The sequence below is a fragment of the Osmerus mordax genome, chromosome 21 (assembly GCF_038355195.1).
Source record: "Osmerus mordax isolate fOsmMor3 chromosome 21, fOsmMor3.pri, whole genome shotgun sequence".
Lineage (NCBI taxonomy): Eukaryota > Metazoa > Chordata > Actinopteri > Osmeriformes > Osmeridae > Osmerus > Osmerus mordax.
In genome coordinates, this window is record NC_090070.1 from 12,616,832 (window position 1) to 12,635,946 (window position 19,115).

The 19,115-nt window shown below is 47.4% G+C and overlaps 3 protein-coding genes across 3 annotated transcripts in view; all 3 read left to right on the forward strand.

Moving 5' to 3' along the window:
- Positions 1 to 8,906, forward strand: part of LOC136964849 (complement C3-like) — a 17,359-nt gene extending 8,453 nt beyond the window's left edge. The window contains exons 22-39 of the mRNA XM_067258790.1: positions 208 to 414; positions 509 to 584; positions 1,379 to 1,538; positions 2,268 to 2,363; positions 2,871 to 3,018; positions 3,154 to 3,320; positions 3,479 to 3,637; positions 3,912 to 3,974; positions 4,271 to 4,361; positions 4,891 to 4,939; positions 6,483 to 6,573; positions 6,722 to 6,811; positions 7,100 to 7,202; positions 7,370 to 7,468; positions 7,624 to 7,716; positions 7,975 to 8,058; positions 8,256 to 8,397; positions 8,538 to 8,906. Coding sequence (XP_067114891.1) covers positions 208 to 414; positions 509 to 584; positions 1,379 to 1,538; positions 2,268 to 2,363; positions 2,871 to 3,018; positions 3,154 to 3,320; positions 3,479 to 3,637; positions 3,912 to 3,974; positions 4,271 to 4,361; positions 4,891 to 4,939; positions 6,483 to 6,573; positions 6,722 to 6,811; positions 7,100 to 7,202; positions 7,370 to 7,468; positions 7,624 to 7,716; positions 7,975 to 8,058; positions 8,256 to 8,397; positions 8,538 to 8,688 — 2,069 coding nt within the window. The 3' untranslated portion in view covers positions 8,689 to 8,906. The remainder of the gene's footprint in view (positions 1 to 207; positions 415 to 508; positions 585 to 1,378; positions 1,539 to 2,267; positions 2,364 to 2,870; positions 3,019 to 3,153; positions 3,321 to 3,478; positions 3,638 to 3,911; positions 3,975 to 4,270; positions 4,362 to 4,890; positions 4,940 to 6,482; positions 6,574 to 6,721; positions 6,812 to 7,099; positions 7,203 to 7,369; positions 7,469 to 7,623; positions 7,717 to 7,974; positions 8,059 to 8,255; positions 8,398 to 8,537) is intronic.
- A 520-nt stretch (positions 8,907 to 9,426) lies between these two features.
- On the forward strand, positions 9,427 to 11,422 carry asf1bb (anti-silencing function 1Bb histone chaperone). Its single transcript, XM_067259427.1, has 4 exons — positions 9,427 to 9,648; positions 10,150 to 10,265; positions 10,574 to 10,750; positions 11,077 to 11,422. The coding sequence occupies exons 1-4, from the start codon at positions 9,540 to 9,542 to the stop codon at positions 11,272 to 11,274; spliced, it is 600 nt and encodes a 199-aa protein (XP_067115528.1). The 5' UTR covers positions 9,427 to 9,539; the 3' UTR covers positions 11,275 to 11,422.
- Positions 11,423 to 13,259: 1,837 nt separating this feature from the next.
- Positions 13,260 to 19,004, forward strand: prkacab (protein kinase, cAMP-dependent, catalytic, alpha, genome duplicate b). The gene is given in 11 exon segments (XM_067258999.1): positions 13,260 to 13,820; positions 14,798 to 14,859; positions 15,308 to 15,436; positions 15,786 to 15,884; positions 16,184 to 16,266; positions 16,451 to 16,577; positions 17,455 to 17,550; positions 17,868 to 17,990; positions 18,293 to 18,391; positions 18,394 to 18,462; positions 18,876 to 19,004. Coding segments are annotated over 11 exon segments (1,059 nt in total). The 5' UTR covers positions 13,260 to 13,774; the 3' UTR covers positions 19,002 to 19,004.
- Positions 19,005 to 19,115: the final 111 nt, after the last annotated feature.

Consider the following 19,115-nt stretch of genomic DNA (forward strand, 5'->3'; position numbering starts at 1 on the left):
AATGCTTCACAGATGCAGAGTGTGTATGTGCATGCCTACTTTTATGTGTACAAATGTGTTTGTTATTGCATGTATGTTCCTCTGTGTGTGTGTGTGTATGTTTACGTGTGTGTGTGTTTCGGGTCATGTGCCCCTGTGTGTGTGTGTATGTTTACGTGTGTGTGTGTGTGTGTTTACATGTGTGTGTGTTCACGTGTGTGCGTGCAGGAGGGGATCAGACTAGCGTGCTGGTGGAGAGTGTTGTGAGTGGCAGCACCATGGGCAGCCTGATCCAACAGCCAGTGGGATGTGGAGAACAGAACATGATCTACATGACGCTGCCCGTCATCGCCACCCGCTACCTGGACACCACCAGACAGTGGGAATCTATCGGCCTGGAGAAGCGAGCTACCGCTATCAATTACATCCGACTTGGTAGGGCCCGTCCTGCTTCTAGTCTTAAACGAGTATCGTCCGTAAACACACATCTTTCAGAGAGTCTGGTATTGAGTGTGTGTGCGTGTGTCAGGGTACCAGAGGGAGGCAGCTTATGGTAAATCCGATGGCTCCTATGCGGCCTGGATAGACAGACCCAGCAGCACCTGGTAAGAATCCACCTACGTGTGACCTCACAAACCATGTTGTACACACACACACACACACACACACAACTCCTATATACAAAATATTTCATATCTGACCTCATAACCCACCTTGGAGTCTAACACATCCTGAAACCTTAATGTAAGACCCACACCCTAACCCTTCTGACCTCACACCCTACCCCCCCTGCCCTCACACCCTAACCCTTCTGCCCTCACACCCTACCTCCTCTGCCCTCACACCCTACCTCCTCTGCCCTCACACCCTACCTCGTCTGCCCTCACACCCTACCTCCCCTGCCCTCACACCCTACCTCCCCTGCCCTCACACCCTACCTCCCCTGCCCTCACACCCTACCCGCTCTGCCCTTACACCCTACCCCCTCTGCCCTCACACCCTAACCCTTCTGCCCTCACACCCTACCTCCTCTGCCCTCACACCCTACCTCCTCTGCCCTCACACCCTACCTCCCCTGCCCTCACACCCTAACCCCCCTGCCCTCACACCCTACCCGCTCTGCCCTTACACCCTACCCCCTCTGCCCTCACACCCTACCTCCTCTGCCCTCACACCCTACCTCCTCTGCCCTCACACCCTACCTCCTCTGCCCTCACACCCTACCACCTCTGCCCTCACACCCTACCTCCTCTGCCCTCACACCCTACCTCCTCTGCCCTCACACCCTACCCCCTCTGCCCTCACACCCTACCACCTCTGCCCTCACACCCTACCCCCTCTGCCCCCCCCCTCCTCCTTCTTTCTGTCCCCCTGCCCCCAAATCCCGTCCAATTCCCAGGTTGACAGCGTATGTAGCCAAGGTGTTTGCCATGTCGAGCTCGCTGATCGCTATAGAGTCCAAAGTGGTGTGTAAGGCCGTGGAGTGGCTGATCCTGAAATCCCAGCAGCCTGACGGCAGGTTCCAGGAAAACGCTCCTGTCATCCACGGAGAGATGAACGTAAGACTAAAGACACGCAGGCATATCATAACATGTCTCAACAGCGCCCCCATATGGCCACCTTCTTTACCTCTAAATGGGTTCTTTTCTAACAGTTTCTGGTTGATCTGTTGTCAAGTATGATGTCAAGTATTCCAAGCTGAACATATTTTTATACATGTAATTATTAAATGTCAGCTTGATAGCCTACATTTTAATGATATTTATCTTTTTCTACACAATTTGTGTACTGATTAAGTATTTTCACATACTTTACACTTTAATATACTACCAAATGACGTTGTGTCCTTGGGCAAGGCACTTCACCCTACCTGCCTCAGGGGAATGTCCCTGTACTTACTGTAAGTCGCTCTGGATAAGAAAGTCTGCTAAATATAAATGTAAGTTTGTTTGTATTATATATATATTTTATGTAAGAATATATATTTTTTTATTAGGATATCTCAACATTTGCCAGATAAAAGGCTAATAAGCCAAACTCTAAAAAAGGGATCATGATGAAGTATTGCAAAATTTGTGTATCATTTACATAGATATTCAATTTTTGTTCCTGTCTGTCAAAATCTTGCCCACTGAATAATGTCTGCTGAATAACCTGCCTGTATGTCTGTCTGTCTGTCTGTGTGTCTGCCCGTCTGTCTGTCTGCCCATCTGTCTGTCTGTCTGTCTGCCTGTCTGTCTGCTCGTCTGTCTGCCCGTCTGTCTGTCTGCCCGTCTGTCCATCCATAGGGAGACGTAGCAGGCTTGGATACAGATGCCTCTATGACTGCCTTCGTACTCATTGCGTTGCAGGAGGCACGCCCTTTGTGTGAGCAGACCATCAGAGTGAGTTACACAAGCACACACAGCTCACAAAAACAAACAACTTCTAATACAAACAATACAATAATAACTATAATAAACATTAACTATAATAAACAATAACTATAATAAACAATAAGGTTTCATACAGTCAACAATAACTTGACATGCACAGAGTCACACACAAAACTCTCCTACATCTATATATGTCACACAGTCATAAGATTAAGAAAATCATGGAAAAACATTAAGGAAACCTTTTAACATTTACTTAAGGCGTTACCGTGTATTAATTTAGCAGAAAATGTATCCAAAGCTGCATAAGTGCAGCATATAATCAAGGACCAGACATGCACAGGTCTAACAGTTATGTTCTCTCCTCTCCCCTGCCAACCTCCACCTCTCCCTCCCTCCCTCTCTTTCTCTATCTCTCTCTCTCCCTCCCTCCCTCTCTCTTTCTCTCTCTCTCCCTCCCTCCCTCCCTCCCTCTCTCTTTCTCTCTCCCTCCCTCCCTCCCCATCTCCTCTTCAGAGTATGACAAGTAATATGAACAAGGCAGTGGCTTACCTACAGAAACGTCTGCCCAATATCAAAAACCCCTATTCTGTTGCCATGGTATCCTACGCCATGGCCAACCATGGCGCACTTGACAAGGGACTGCTTCTTAAGTCCTCTACAGGTCAGTTCACACACACAAACACACACACATAGTTTTTTTACTGTCCTAGTGAGGACTGACAATTCACTCCCATTCAAAATCGTGTTATCCGTCACACCTAACCCTAACGTGCATGACTGTGTGTGTGTTTTACAGGTCTAGACCACTGGCTGGTCCCCAGGGGATCTGAAACGTTCACCCTGGAGGCCACTGCCTACGCTCTGCTGGCCCTGCTGAAGGCTGATGCTCTGCAGGAGGCAGGGCCCATCGTCAAGTGGCTTAGTCTGCAGGGTAGGAGAGGTGGTGGCTACGGATCTACCCAGGTGTGTACACACACACACACTCACACACACACTGCATTACAGACATTCAACACACACATACACACTGTATTAACACAGTGTACTACACATTTTTGTACTAACGCAACAATTGTTTGTGTGTTTTTTGCCTCCATTTCACAAATAAAAACACACAACAGGCAACTATCATGGTGTACCAGGCAGTGGCTGAGTATTGGTCCAAAACCCAAAACGTGAAGGAGTTTAACCTGGAAGTAGATATCCATGTAGATGGCAGGGCGAAGCCAGACAAGTGGAATATTAACAGGAGAAACCAATTTGTCACCAGAACCACAAAGGTGAGACCTGCCCCCATCTACACATACACACACACACACACACACAGATACACACAGACACAGATATACACACACACATACACACACAGATATACACACACACAGATACAACCATGTGCACACCAATACACCCACATACACACACACACTTTGCATAATTTTCTTGTCTTGGGCTGTGTGTGTGTGCCTGTGTGTGTGTTTGTGTATCTGTGTGCCTGTGTGTGTGCGTGTGTGTGTGCGCCTGTGTGTGTGTGTGTGCGCGCTGCATCACCAGGTCCCGGATTTCAATCAGAACCTGACAGTGGAAGCCAGAGGAGTTGGCACCGCCACCATATCTGTGAGACATAAACTCCCCAACTGTCATTTAGTCGTCTATGTATTCACTTATGCTCAACACTGGAACACTTTCGCTCTATTTCTCTCTGCCACTTTCTCTCCATACCTCTCTTTCTCTGTCTTTCTCTGTCTCTCTCTGTGTCTCTCACACTCTCTCTCTCTGTCTCTCACTCTCTCTCTCTCTCTCTCTCTCTCTCTCTCTCTGTCTCTCTGTCTCTCTCTCTCTTTCTCCGTCTGTCTCTCTGTCTCTGTCTCTCTCTCTCTCTCTCCGTCTCTCTCTCTCTCTCTTGTTCTCAGGTGCTGACTCTGTACTATGCCGTCTTGGACAAAAAGAATCCTGGCTGTAATGACTTTGACCTGGAAGTGGAAATGGTGAAAGAAGGAAAAGGTACATAAATCCACGCCCCTGACCCAAATCATCAAAAATAAATATTTATGTGCTAAATGGTCAAATTGCAAAGGTTATGTCCATGGTAAATCATTTGTTATATGTTTTACTCTTTTACCATGTATGGTATTGGTAGCTTTGTATAGATCTTTTGTTGGAATGAATAAATAGGAATGTTGTAAATAAGAATGTAGTAAATAATTACAAATAATTATAATAATTCATGATAAATCATTTACATTTATACTTATACATAATAATAATGCATGGTTATAAATGATAATGACACAAAATCATAAATAAATGCTTTATGAAATAGAAGTCCTCTGTGGGGCAAAGCCATCAAGCGTTTTTCAAATAAGATGGTAATTATTATTATTATTATTATTCTATTGAAAGAATGTGTAGTACAATGTGTGTGTGCGAGTGTGTGTGAGAGAGATAATCTAGAGAAAGAGTCTAACCTTCTCACTATTCTCCGATGATCTCACTTTCGATGATCTCACTTAAGTATATGATGTTTTTACAGCATCTTACCCTGGTGCTGAAGCAACCTACTTGCTGAAAATAAAGACAAGGTAAGATATGAAATATTACAACCTCCCTAACCCTCTCACTAAACCATTTAATGTACTGGCTACTGAGGCTTAATCCATACAGCAAAGAGATTATAATAAAGTCATACCATATTACAACAAATGTTTTATGTATATATGTTGTAAGCTATCTCTCAAAACGACATAAATTACATTTGATAACATAAAATAAGTTTTCAAACAAACATTGTCTAGTTTTGGACCATCGGATGTCACCTCTAATTCCACCTCGTCTTCCTGTCCTGGTGTTATGTTGTGTACACTTGTAAAACACACACACACACACCTGTAAACACACACACACACACACACCTGTAAACACACACCTGTAAACAAACCTATATACAGGCGCGGATTAATGCACAGGCTTGCCTAGGCCTAGGGGCCCCGCGTGTGCAGGGGGTCCCGGATTGGCCGGATTGTTTTTTAATATCTTAAATGTACTTTAGCGCGAACAAAATAAAGACGCTAATTGGCCCATAAGAAAATAAAAATAAATAAAAAAGCAGATGATTGGGTAGATGTGACTTGGGTCACATCTGTCCAATCAGCTGCTCCTGGTCAAATCATGTCAGACAATCAATTTCATCACTCACTGCTATATGGCATAGTGCAGAATGGCCGAAAGAAAATATTTAAGTGGAGCACTAAAAGGCAAAACACAGAAATTAAAAGAACAACGAGACCAAGATATACGAAAACACATCCCTAAATTACAGGATTCTTCAAGCCTGCTGAATCTCAATCAACATCCAGTCGAAACCATGATCCACAGCAGGACTGCCAGCTAGCATCATCGGCTAACAATCGTTCACGTTATCAGTGATGTCAGACAATTCGTCAAAGAAAATGAGGACACTTCAGGAAGGTCATTACAGCAACATATAAGAGCAAGGAAACTACAATCAGTGTTTACAAATGTTGACATAGCACTCCGGCTATTTATGACTTTGCCTGTAACCAACGCCAGAGGGGAGCCCTCTTTCTCAAAACTGGGACTAATTAAAAATAGACTCAGATCCACGATGGGCCAAAACCGACTCAATCACCTGTCTCTGATGTCCATTGAAAATTATGTTCTGCGCAAATTGGATTTAAGTCCATTAAGGACTTGTCTGCCAGAAAATCAAGAAAGAAAACATTCTAAAGGTAGTACTAGAGATACAATGTGGAGGGGGGGGGGCTCACACAAAGAGCAGCCTAGGGGCCCCTGACCACCTTAATCCGCCCCTGCCTATATACACACACACCTGAACACAATCACACTTGTATACACACCTGTACACACACACACCTGTACACACACCTATATACACACACACACCTGTACACACACACACAAACACCTGTACACAAACCTGTACACACACCTGTACACACACCTTTATACACACACACCTTTAAACACACCTGTATACACACCCTCTACCTCTCTCTCTTTACATCTGTCTCTCCCTCTCTGTCTACATCTCTGTCTCGCCCTCTCTACCTCTCTCTCTCTACCTTTGGTCATCTCGTCTGGCAGATATAAGAGCCAGGAAAGAGATGCCACCATGTCGGTTCTGGACATTGGCCTGCTAACTGGCTTCATAGTGGACATTGGGGATCTGACAAAGGTGAGGCACTTGGGGGCACAGACACACACACTCTCTCTCTGCTCTCTCTCTCAAACACAAACACTGAAATATTGACCTTAGTCTCATTTTCAGTTTAATGTTTTTCACATTCATGTGCTAATCTTTTTGTGTGTGTGTCTGTGTGTAGTTGAAGGAAGGGAAAGATCGCTACATTGAGAAATTTGAGATGGACAAGGCTCTGTCTGAAAGAGGCTCCCTCATTATCTATCTGAATCAGGTACCTTCTCCTCAACTGTCTCCTTTACCCCTCCCACATCGGCTCCTTAACCAATCTCCTTCATCCTCCCCCTCCTCTACTAATTACCTTCCTTTTTCCTCTCCTCAACCAATCATCTTCCTTTCTCCTTACCCCAACCAATCAGCTCTTCTTTCTATACCTCCTCTACTGCCTGTGGATTTATGAAGTTATTTGTCTTTGACTATCTCTCTTCTCACTCACTCTCTCCCTCCCTCCATCCTCTCTCTCCCTCTATCCCGTCTCTCTCTGTTTCCTCTCTCTCTCCAGGTGTCTCACACAGAGTGGGACCATGTGAACTTCAAGATCCACAGTGTTGATAAAGTTGGGGTCCTACAACCTGCAGCAGTGACTGTGTATGAGTATTATCAGAGTAAGTTCCCTTCCATGTCACATACACGTTCCTCTATCTCTAATGATCCTCTGTGTTCTCAAGGTTTGCCCCCATCAAAAGTATTCAGTGGGCACTGGGCACCTATAACCTATATATTATATGTCTAAAAAACAAGTTTTTTGTGGTTTTCCGTGTGTGCTTTGCAGAATCCCGTTGTAGGGTGTTTTACCATCCACAGCGAACGGATGGAGGCCTTCTGAGACTGTGTTCCGGGGAGGACCAAAGCATCTGTAAATGTGCTGAAGGTAAACCTAATCACAATCGCCGTGGAAACAAGTTGTGGAACATGTTCATAGACCCATTTCAAGCCCAGTAGAAGCACTCCATGGTTACTAAGGACAACTATTTACCACTCTTTTTACAATCAAATATACCTTGTTCTGTTGGTTTGTCTTCCCAGAGAACTGCAGTATGCAGAAGAAGCTGGGCTTAGAAGATGGCGACCGTTCTGAAAAGGCCTGTGAGGTCACAAAAGACCGGTCAGTGGATTACGGTAAGAAAGAAAGAAAGAAAGAGAGAGAGAGAGAGAGAGAGAGAGAGAGAGTGAACACATCTGATTCAAATGAATGGGTCGTAAACAAGCTCTGTGGAAGCCTGATGACCATTAATTTGAAGCAGTTGTGCTGGTGACAGTAACTCCCATATCTCTACTTTTATCTCTTTCTGCGTTTCCCTCACTAATCTCCTCTCTCCATCCTACCCTGTGTTTCCCTCACTTATCTCCTCTCTCCATCCTGCCCTGTGTTTCCAGTCTTCAAAGTCCAGATGGAAAAGATGGTCCCAGATGCCACTACAGACATGTACACCATGAGGATAGTGGACGTCCTCAAAGGAGGTAGCTAGCGAAGCCTTTCTCCTGTTGGTTCTACTAAATCACAACCAGAGCTTTAACCAATCACACTCTTAAACTAAATCAACCAGAACAGGCATATTGTTCATGTGGCCCCCTCATACATCCTTTTCTCCTTCCTCCATATCCTCTCTTGCTCCCTCCCTCTTTCCTCTCCACTCTCCCCTCCATCTTTCATCCAGGCATTGATAAGGGTGCGATGGGAAATCTACGTGAGTTTGTGGCCTTTGCCCTCTGCAGAGAAAGTCTGGGCCTTCAGGAGGGGAAAACATACCTCCTCATGGGTGTCTCCAAGGACGTCTATAAACCCAGAGAGGGAGCCAAGTGAGTGTGTGTGAGAGAGGGAGAGAAAGGGAGAGAGTGTATGTCCCTGTTCCTGGAAACCTGTCTTGCTAGAGAGTATGTGTATGTTGGAGTTACTGTACCACTGTATATAATGTGTGTGTGTGTGTGTGTGTTTGCAGTGTTGAGTACCAGTACGTCCTGGGTGAGCAGACCTGGGTAGAGTACTGGCCCACACCAGCAGAGTGCCCGAAACAGCTCTACCGGAAGACCTGTAGGGGGCTGGAAAATCTGGTGACTGAGCAGAAGATTGAAGGCTGCCCACAAAAATAAGTCTGGGTGGAAGTTTCCAAAATGACCGCTTACTGTCTACCAATTTTGCCAATTGTTGGATTCTAAAATGTATTAAATAATTACATGTGACAAAATAAAATGTCAGTTAAAATGTAAGCATGTGTCTCACATTGGCACAGTTAGCAACGTGTGGTTACCATGGCACCCTCCTGCTTTGGCGGAAATTATCATTAAAGTGAAATTCTTGCTTCTAATAAATGTATGTTGTCATTTACTTACTATATAATCACATTTTTATATTCTACTTGTTAGAATTTGAAAGATATGTTGAATGGAATTCTACACAGGCAGATGAAGGCATAAGCAGGTCCCTGTATTTTTGGAAAACCTTATAACACTTTTGAATTGACAACTGCGCTGAAAGAGATTTTTATAAACCTATGACTTTCAGAACAGTGTCTTCACTTTTGTTTTAGGAGATTAGGAGAACATAAAAAAATTGACTAGATTACACATTTTTGAATTACACGTTGTAGCATTGAGGGAGTCTGGTGAATACAATTTAGACTAATCCGTTTTTGACTTGACTCCAACCCAGTAGGTGGCGATCGAGTTCCAGTAACGTTAGATGCCGGCCGCCATTTAGCGTTGTGGAAACGAAGCAGCTGCTTGCGTTGTCGCGTTGACGTCACACAAACCACTTCCGTTGTTCATGTTCACTGTCCTGGCGGGAGTAAAAAGGAAAAGGAAAAGCTATCCTAATTTACAAGAAGAGTGAACGTCATATTTTTTTAAGCTAGCAACAAAGAACAATTGTGAACTCACGGCAATTCTGCAGTTTGTGAACAGTTAGTTGGATATTTACCATCTTAAACAACGCCAGTGTAGGAATGGCCAAGGTTCAGGTGCTGAATGTCGCTGTATTGGACAATCCGAGTCCTTTCGGAAATCCGTTTCAGTTCGAGATCACGTTCGAATGCATGGAGGATTTGCCAGAAGGTGAGCATAACAGCTAGCTAGAAATATCATGACATACTGAGCAAGTATGGTTTGCAAAGTAGTTCATTTAAAGTGTCGTTATGTAAACGACAAAACACATTACTTATCTCCTAGCAAGTTTTCAGTTTCATTTCCAGTCTTTCGGTTTAAATATTTTGTATCTTGTTGATTTTCGGTGCTACATTCATTCATTTGGAATTTGGCGGCAGCGGGGTATGTGTCCTAGCAACAACACAGGCGTACTTCCTCCAACGATTGACTAGACTCTATAGGCTAAAACTGTCGTGTTTTTCCGGAGTCTCTTCCGTCCGTAATCGATCACATGAATCGAACTCGAAACGTTGTCAATATCCCACGATCAGTTAGCCTACTCTCATCATAAGCACTAGGTTGAGCTCTTTCCAAACAGTTTTTTGCTTCGTGTTGTCATCTTCCAACGAGGATTTACCCCAGTGTCTAAACAGCTAAAAGGACGTGTGTGTGTGTGTGCGCGTGTGTTAGATCTGGAGTGGAAAATCATCTACGTTGGGTCAGCAGAAAGTGAGGAATACGACCAAACCCTGGACTCGGTGTTGGTGGGGCCCGTACCCGCCGGCAGACACATGTTTGTCTTTCAGGTGACTACTTATCCGCACTCATACAGAACTGTGCTGAATTCTTAGGCACCCAAGTAGTTTTACATCAATATTCTGGCTTTGTGTGTGGCAATATTACATATTTACATTTAGCAGACGCTCTTATCCAGAGCGACTTACAGTAAGTACAGGGACATTCTCCCCGAGGCAAGTAGGGTGAAGTGCCTTGCCCAAGGACACAACGTAATTTTGCACATCCGGGAATCGAACTGGCAACCTTCAGATTACTAGCCCGCTTCCCTCACCGCTCAGCCACCTGACTCCCTTCTTCAATCCTTTGTTCCCCCCAGGCCGACGCCCCCAACACAGGTCTTATCCCAGAGAGTGATGCTGTGGGCGTTACCGTGGCGCTCATCACCTGCACGTACCGCGGTCAGGAGTTTATCCGCATCGGTTACTACGTCAACAACGAGTACACAGACCCTGAACTACGGGAGAACCCACCCCTCAAACCAAACTACACACAGGTATGACACACACACACAGGTATAACACACACAGGTATAACACACACACAGCTATGACACACATGGGTATAACACACACACACATGCATACAGCTGAATACACTACCCCTCCCCTCTCTCCACCACCCTCTCCCCTCCTCTCTCTCTCCACCACCCTCTCCTTTCTCCACCACCCTCTCTTCACCACCCTATCCCCTCTCTCCACCACCCTCTCCTCTCTTCACCACCCTCCCCTCTCTCCACCACCCTCTCCCCTCCTCTCTCTCTCCACCACCCTTTCCCCTCCTCTCTCTCTCTCCACCACCCTCTCCCCTCCTCTCTCTCAGCTCCAGAGGAACATTCTGGCGTCCAACCCGCGTGTCACCCGTTTCCACATCAACTGGGAAGGCAGCGCTGAGAAGATGGAGGACTGTGAGAACGTCGACCCCTCCCCCAACAGCAGCAGCATGCTTCCTCCTTCCTGTCTGCCCGGCAAAGCTCCGTCCCTGGGCATCATGCCAGACAACTCCATGGATTGTCTGTAGGACACACACAAGGATACAGACTTTCTTTCGAATGCAACACCCACACACAGACATGAACTATTCGACACAGCCCTAGCAGGTTGTGGGTGTCGAACACAACAAGTCACAAACGAGAGATGGCGTCTTTATTGTGAACACACGCAATGATAGGCACATCCTTTTTTTTTTTAAGTAACAAACACACAAAACAAAAGTCTAGTGCAAACACACATATACTCACAGTCACGTGCATTGCCTTCCCCCGGCTGTTCCATCAGGCCTTGTTCAGACAGGTGGTCCACCTGGCCACTAGGAGGTGCTGTCTGCACAGCCAGAACCTTCCTGTGTGTCATTACTACCCTGACTACTCTGCTGGCTCCACCCTCCCTTCATGGCTGCGCCCTCCCTTCCTGTCACCCTGAACCCCTCCAACACGGAATCCTAGAGACATCTGCTGGCCAGGTGAGAGTCTGGGCTTCTGCAGAGCCTCTTATTTCATCTTTTCAGGGGAGAAGGGGGTAGCGTAGGGTGCTGTCACCACACACACACACCCTGTCGTTTGTCGCCACTCCAACACCGGTCACAACTTACTGGATTGGTGTTAGCAGCCGTCTGATGACTACTGGAATGGGGATGCACTTGGGTCAGGAGACTTGTGGTGGAGGTGTCATCGGGTTGGCCAGTGGCACAGGAAGTCCAGGTTCTCTGTTCCTGCTGGGTGTGATGTCATCAGTACGCAGATGGGATTGGATCACAGCCTTTCCACAGCTCCCACAGCCCCCCCCCCACACACACACACATATATATATATATACATGATTGGTTTGGTTGTCTATTGCTGTACATAGCGCTTATTTCCTCATTTACCATATGACGGGCTGTCATTATTTGTCTCTGTATTGACACTTTTTTGACGATGCGTTTGCTACAGTGGTGCCAGAATAAACTTTTGTTGTTTTTGTAAGCGCCGTCTTGTTTCCTTCCCTCCCCCCTTATCACACACACACACTCGCACACTACTCACACTCCGTATCTGATCCATTCATAAAACCCTGCATGTCTCCCCTGTTCACTCCACGGGTTTTTCCTCTTGTTGCCTAGCAACTGCAGTAGGAGAGCAAGAGGGGGGGGGGGGGGTAGTCTGCACACCTTTTCATCTTCCATTTCATGAATGAACTAAAAATACCGCCCCTCTCCATCCCCATCCATAGATACACACCCTAAACAGCTTTTGAGTCATACTCTGGACTGGATCATGGGCGCCAAGTTAAATGTAATCCCTTCACGCGACCTTCGAGATGGCGTTCCTTTATGCGTTAAACTGTTATCAGTTCACAACCACACATCTTGTACTACCGCGGCACGCGGAGATAGCACGAAGGGTGGGGCTAATCTATGTGGTCTGTGTGGAGGCTATGAGAGCGTTAGCATGAACTGTCAATACTTCTGGTCATTACAATGTGGTATTGTGCTATTGTAGGCCTAATACTAGCAGGGAAGAATCGGGGTGGCCCGTGCATCGTCTCGTAACTTGATTTCTTCCACAATAGTTGCCTCGTGCACTCAATTCTGACCAACATTCCTAAAAATAGCCCCTGTTTGCCGTCACTTGACCAATCATGAAACAGACGCGAGGGAGGAGGGTACGCGAGGCCATTTCTGCTGCTGACTGCCAATGGAAGTGCTCCAAACGAACTGGCCCGCCTACGAATGTGGCCCCTAGACCAATTAGAAATCGAGAGAGAGACAAATGGGAGTGTGCGTCTTCAAGAGGAAAATAATCTGTAACGTCACTGACTGCTCCATGGGAGGGCGGGATCGTTTTTCGTCGACAGTTGGGAAATAAACCAATCACCCCCCTTGAAAAGCTGACAAGCAAACACTCGTCCAATCCATACCGTTTTCTCATCTGATTGTCAATCAAGGATCGGCGAATCGATGCTACATAGGGGCGGGACGTTTACTAGACTGTAGTTCCGTCAGCTCGCTCCTCTCCGACACCTACTGGGGAGTAGTGTTGATTTGGGTGATTTCTTGTCATCGTTGGGCCCAGTGCAACGACCATCTCGGAACCGGGTCAGGGCAAAAAGAAAGTTGCATTAGGTTTAGCGCACGGTCTGTTCCAGCTGTACGAAACGCCGTATTTGCGCTGGGGAGAGGCGGGGAGCCGGGGGGCCTCGCGGGGGCTGCGAGGAGGCACAAGCGGACAGGGGACCCGCGTCGGGCTAGCTAGATGCGCTGGATTCGGCCTGGCGATCCAGCGACGCATCAGCGAACGAAACTATCACAGGACATATCTCCTACCTACCTTCAGCTTGGATTATAACGTTTCTTCTCAGTTAAACGACCCCTTTATCCGTTGAGCAGGTGAGCGCGCGGCTATTATAGATTGTAACAGCTGTCAAACAGCTTTGAACCAGCCGTTTAAAACAACGGGCCGAAGCGAGTGCCGCTCGGACCGGGTCGTGGAGACTGCAGGGCGAGTAGGGAGCCACGGATCAGCCGTCGACGGCCTGCCATCATGGGCAACGCGCCCACGGCTAGGAAGGGCGGCGAGATGGAGAGCGGTAAGTATAGCTACCGGAGGGAATGCGCGGTTTCACCGGTGGCCACACTGTCGCATCCGACCGCTGTATGTGTCAGATCTATTACACCAGACTACCGGCTAGCCCCAGACCCAGAAGGCAGCGGTAAAACCGTATCAGTCCTCTAGAATGTTGTAGATATGCTATAGGTTACGCACCAAATACAAAATTAGTCGAAACTCAGCAGGCGTGGTGAATGCAGCGGTGTGTGAATGATTTATCGTCTGCAATTTCGGCTTTGGAAGCCGCTTTGTTATTCAGCTGAATGTGTCAGAGTTCGTTATAAAAAGCTCAGATGTGGCGCTGGTGTTTTGGATACTGGGCTTGGACAAGGCCTGGTGCCTGGCCTGGGTTCAGAAGAGGTCATGTGGCACAGAGAGGTCATGTGGCACAGAGTAGACAGGAAGGTTTTATAGGACAGGTGAAAGAACTGCCATATCCCTAACAGATACTGTCACAGCACCCATGTTACTTGTGTGTATGTGCATCAATGAGATGTGGCAACAGGTCTCTAATGAGACATTGTCCTCTCTCGCCCAGGTGTTACTTAGTCACACAACCTGTGGAAAAGGACTGAGAAATGGAGAGAGAGGTGATGAGGGAGAGAGAAAGATGGAGGGAGAGATGAGGGAGAGAGAGATGGAGGGAGGGAGGAAAATGGCGAGAGGGAGGAAGAGAGATGGAGGGAAGGTCGGAAATGTTGAGACATTGGGGCGACAGAAAGACGGAAAGCGGGGACATAACTTTGTGGGACGGAGAGAGAGAAAGAGACAGAGATGGAGAGCAGTCAGAGGGAAGCAGAGAGGGACTTAAGAGTGGAAGAGGTACATGCTTATTCAGACTAACATTGAGCTGACTGTATACCCTGTTACAGATCTACGTTAAGCACTCATCTCCCCAGACAGGAACACACACACACTCACAGGTCAGGGTGATGACAGCATGTTTGTGCTCCACAGTCAAGGAGTTCCTTGCTGAAGCCAAAGAGGACTTCCTGAAGAAATGGGAGAACCCTGCACAGGTTAGTGTGTGTGTGTGTGAGTCAGATGGCTGAGCGGTTAGGGAGTCGGGCTATTAATCAGAAGGTTGTTGGTTCGATTCCCGGCCGTGCAAAATGACGTTGTGCCCTTGGGCAAGGCACTTACTAAATGTAATGTAAATGTAACGTGTGTGTTGGCCTGTGTGCGTGTGCCTGTCTGCGTGTGTGTGTGTGTGTGTGTAGTGATTGAGGGAGTGACTGGAAGAATACTGTGAGCAGCAGCAGCTACGGTGTTGAAGAGATTTAAGATACTGAGCTGATAGTGATCATGTCTGAATGAAGATATACTGGTTCAACTGTAGATGGTCGACCCAAGTCCTTGTGTGCATAAACACAATAGTGTGTACATCTGCATATGTGATCATGCGCGTGTGTGCGCTCAAGCCTGTGTGTGTATATATTTTTTTCAAACGTGTGTGTGTGTGTACAGAACACGGCGTGTCTGGAGCAATTTGAAAGGTTGAAAACTCTGGGAACTGGTTCGTTTGGCCGCGTGATGCTCGTCAAGCATCGCGACACAGGACAACACTACGCCATGAAAATCCTCAACAAGCAGAAGGTCAGGGTCAGGGGTCAAGGGTCAGCTTGTTTGGCCCATTCTAGTGACCTTTTGTTGACTGTAAATGATCTGTTGGCATGATAAGAAGTACATCCAACAGTGAATCAGGATACAATTATTTTGACTGAATAAATCTGTGTAAAATCAAGACAAAATAAACAAAATGAGAGTTTGGGATTATGTTTTGTTACTTCTGTACCTCTCTCTCTTTGTCTCTCTCTCTCTCATTATTCCCCTGCCTATCCCCCCCCTCTCTCTTTCTCTCCTGTCTGACTGTTTCTTTCTCTCTTGTCTGACTGTTTCTTTCTCTCCCTCTCTGCCCCACCTCCTTCGCTCGCTCTGTCTCTAGGTGGTAAAGCTGAAACAGATAGAACACACTCTAAATGAGAAAAGGATTCTGCAGGCTGTCAGTTTCCCCTTCCTGGTGCGAGTAGAGTACTCCTTCAAGGTACCGGCGTTTGTGTGTGTGTATGTGTGTGTGGGGGGGGGTATATGGGTGGACTTGAGAGTGTATGTGTATGTAGGTGGACGTGTGTGTGTGTGAGGGGGACTGTATATGGGTGGACGTGTGTGTGTGTGTGTGTGTAGGTCGACGTGTGTGTGTGTAGGTGGACATGGGTGTGTGTGTGTAGGTGGACTTGTGTGTGTGTGTGTGTAGGTGGACTTGTGTGTGTGTGTGTGTGTGTAGCTGGACATGGGTGTGTGTGTTGGTGGACTTGTGTGTGTAACTGGTCCTCTGCCCCCCAGGACAACACTAACTTGTACATGGTGATGGAGTACGTGCCCGGGGGAGAGATGTTCTCTCATCTACGACGAATCGGCAGGTTTAGGTACGTGCGCGTGTGTGTGTGTACTTCTGTGTTGAGCTGCGCACTAGAAAACAACACGACACTTGTTTTTTCATGCCTGTCCTTTTTCAATTCAATTCTGTCATGAACACTCATATAGTCACTGTCCCTCACTGCCTCTCGTGTGCTTGCGTGTGTGTGTGTGTGTGTGTGTGTGTGTATGCAGCGAGCCTCACGCTCGTTTTTATGCGGCTCAAATCGTGCTGACCTTTGAGTACCTGCACGCCTTGGACCTCATCTACAGAGACCTGAAACCTGAGAACCTGCTCATAGACCAGCAGGGATACATCCAGGTGAGCTACACGCCACACTGCTAGTTCAGCATCATTTATCTTAGCAAGACGTTAGACTACACGCAGGTAGATTAGCATAACAGCTACATAGCTTAGCATGACAATAGACTACACCTAGATATATTAGCATAACAGCTACATAGCTTAGCATGACAATAAACTACACACACAGATACATTAGAATAATATTTACATAGCTTAGCATAATGGCGTTTTAGCCTATAGCTTAGCACAATAAATGAGTAGCCTACACACAGATAGCTTAGCATTAGAGAGTCATATAGCTTGGCTTGACAATATCATACATTTTGTTATATTAGCATGTCAAAAGACCACAAAGTTCACAGCATAAAAAAACTTAAGTCAGATGTCATTTTACAGTTAAACTGATCTTCTTCTGGATAAAACACTTATCAAATCTAATAAAAATGTATTTGTATAGCCCTTTTTACAAGCAATGTGTGAAGCTAACACAACACCATGCAATTAATTTTGAAAAGAGCCGTTTACACTTAATTTACAAGTGACCGTTGATAATGTTCTCTACCTGGCATGACATAATCTACAGTGTTCATTCTTCTTCACTGGGTGTGTTGGTCACATCCCTTTGGATCCTCCAGTGGTTATCATAGCACAGTCTCTGCTCCCCCCCACTGGTGAAATGTGGTGTAGCAGTTTGTCAGGACAAGACTTCATTTTCTCTTCTTCCCTCTACTTTTTTCCCGTTCTCTCTTCTCTCTCTCTCTCTTTGTATCCCCCCCTCACTCTCCATCATTCTATCTCTTTCTGTCTATCTCTCTCTCTCTCTTTGTCTCCCCCACTCTCTCTCCATCATTCTATCTCTTTCTGTCTATCTCTCTCTCTCTTTGTCTCCCAGGTGACTGACTTTGGTTTTGCCAAGCGTGTGAAGGGGCGGACCTGGACGCTGTGTGGCACCCCGGAGTACCTGGCTCCAGAGATTATCCTCAGCAAGGTGAGCCAACATGGCGGACTGTCCCAGTGGCTCTGGAGTCGCTGTGGTTTCTCTGCAGCCGCCTCCAAAGAGCCAAGATGGCGGACTCTGACTGTTGTTTTTCTCAGCTTTTCTGTGATGGTCTCACTACTCCTACACACAAGTCGTTCTTATTCCCCCTTCCTCCCCTCCCTCCTCCCTCCCCTCCCTCCTCCTTCCCCTCCCCCCCTCCCTCCTCCTTCCCCTCCCCCCTCCCCTCCCCCCCTCCCTCCTCCTTCCCCTCCCCCCTCCCCTCCCTCCCCCCTCCCCTCCCCCCCTCCCTCCACTCCCCCCTCCAGGGGTACAACAAGGCAGTAGACTGGTGGGCTCTGGGGGTGCTCATATATGAGATGGCTGCAGGATACCCTCCCTTCTTTGCTGACCAGCCCATCCAGATCTACGAGAAGATCGTTTCAGGGAAGGTGAGCACACACACCTTAACACAACACACCCTCCCATTCCAGCAGCCTTTGACTGGATGCAATAAACACAAGACGGCTTCCAGCCAGACACATCCAACTCCCCTGCCTGGTTTGGTCTGCAGCTGTGCCGGGTGCATCAAATGTAACTGAACACTTCTTAAGAAGCATTTATCCAATGAGCTCTTCATCCACACATCATAAACAGGAGGATTTGAACCTGGGACCTCTTTGACCTGCTGTAGGATGCTCCACCACTGAGCTATGCCCATCCCACTAACACCTCCCCCCCCCCCCCCCCCCAGGTGCGCTTCCCCTCCCACTTCAGCTCCGACCTGAAGGACCTGCTGAGGAACCTGCTGCAGGTGGACCTGACCAAACGCTATGGCAACCTGAAGAACGGGCTACGGTGAACGACATCAAGGGCCACAAGTGGTTCGCCACCACCGACTGGATCGCCATCTACCAGAGGAAGGTGTGTGAGACAGAGAGAGAGAGAGACAGAGAGACATAGAGAGAGAGAGAGAGAGAGAGAGAGGGGGGGGAGATACATAGAGAGAGAGGGGGGGGGAGAGAGACAGAGAGAGGGGGGGAGAGAGAGAGAGAGAGAGGGGGGGGGGAAGAGAGACAGAGAGAGGGGGGGAGATACATAGAGAGAGAGAGGGGGGGAGAGAGAGACAGAGAGAGGGGGGGGAGAGAGAGGGGAGAGGGGGGGGGAGAGAGACAGAGAGAGGGGGGGAGAGAGACAGAGAGAGAGGGGGGGAGAGAGAGCACACCTGTATGTGAGGCATTGTGAGTGTGTGTGTTTGGAAAGTTGGCTTAAGGTTTTAGGAAGGGGGAGTTCAAGTGTGTCTACTGATGTGTGTGTGTGTGTGTGTGTGTTTTAAGGTGGAGGCTCCATTCGTCCCCAAGTTCAAAGGGCCGGGAGACACCAGCAACTTCGACGACTACGAGGAGGAGGAGATCAGAGTGTCCTTCTCTGAGAAATGTGCCAAGGAGTTTGCTGAGTTCTAATCTTACCGGAGGGAGGGTGGGAGGGTGGGTGGGAGGGAATGATGGAAAAGGTAAAGAGGAGCACTGTCTCCTGCTCAATCACAAGCACCAGCTACAGGGATGAGGGGAAGAGAA

Coding starts and splice junctions, on each gene's coding strand:
- asf1bb (XM_067259427.1), top strand. CDS start 9,540: ATGGCCAAGGTTCAGGTGCTGAATGTCGCTGTATTGGACAATCCGAGT. Junction 10,266..10,573: donor GACACATGTTTGTCTTTCAG/GTGACTACTTAT, acceptor TGTTCCCCCCAG/GCCGACGCCCCCAACACAGG. Junction 10,751..11,076: donor TCAAACCAAACTACACACAG/GTATGACACACA, acceptor CCTCTCTCTCAG/CTCCAGAGGAACATTCTGGC.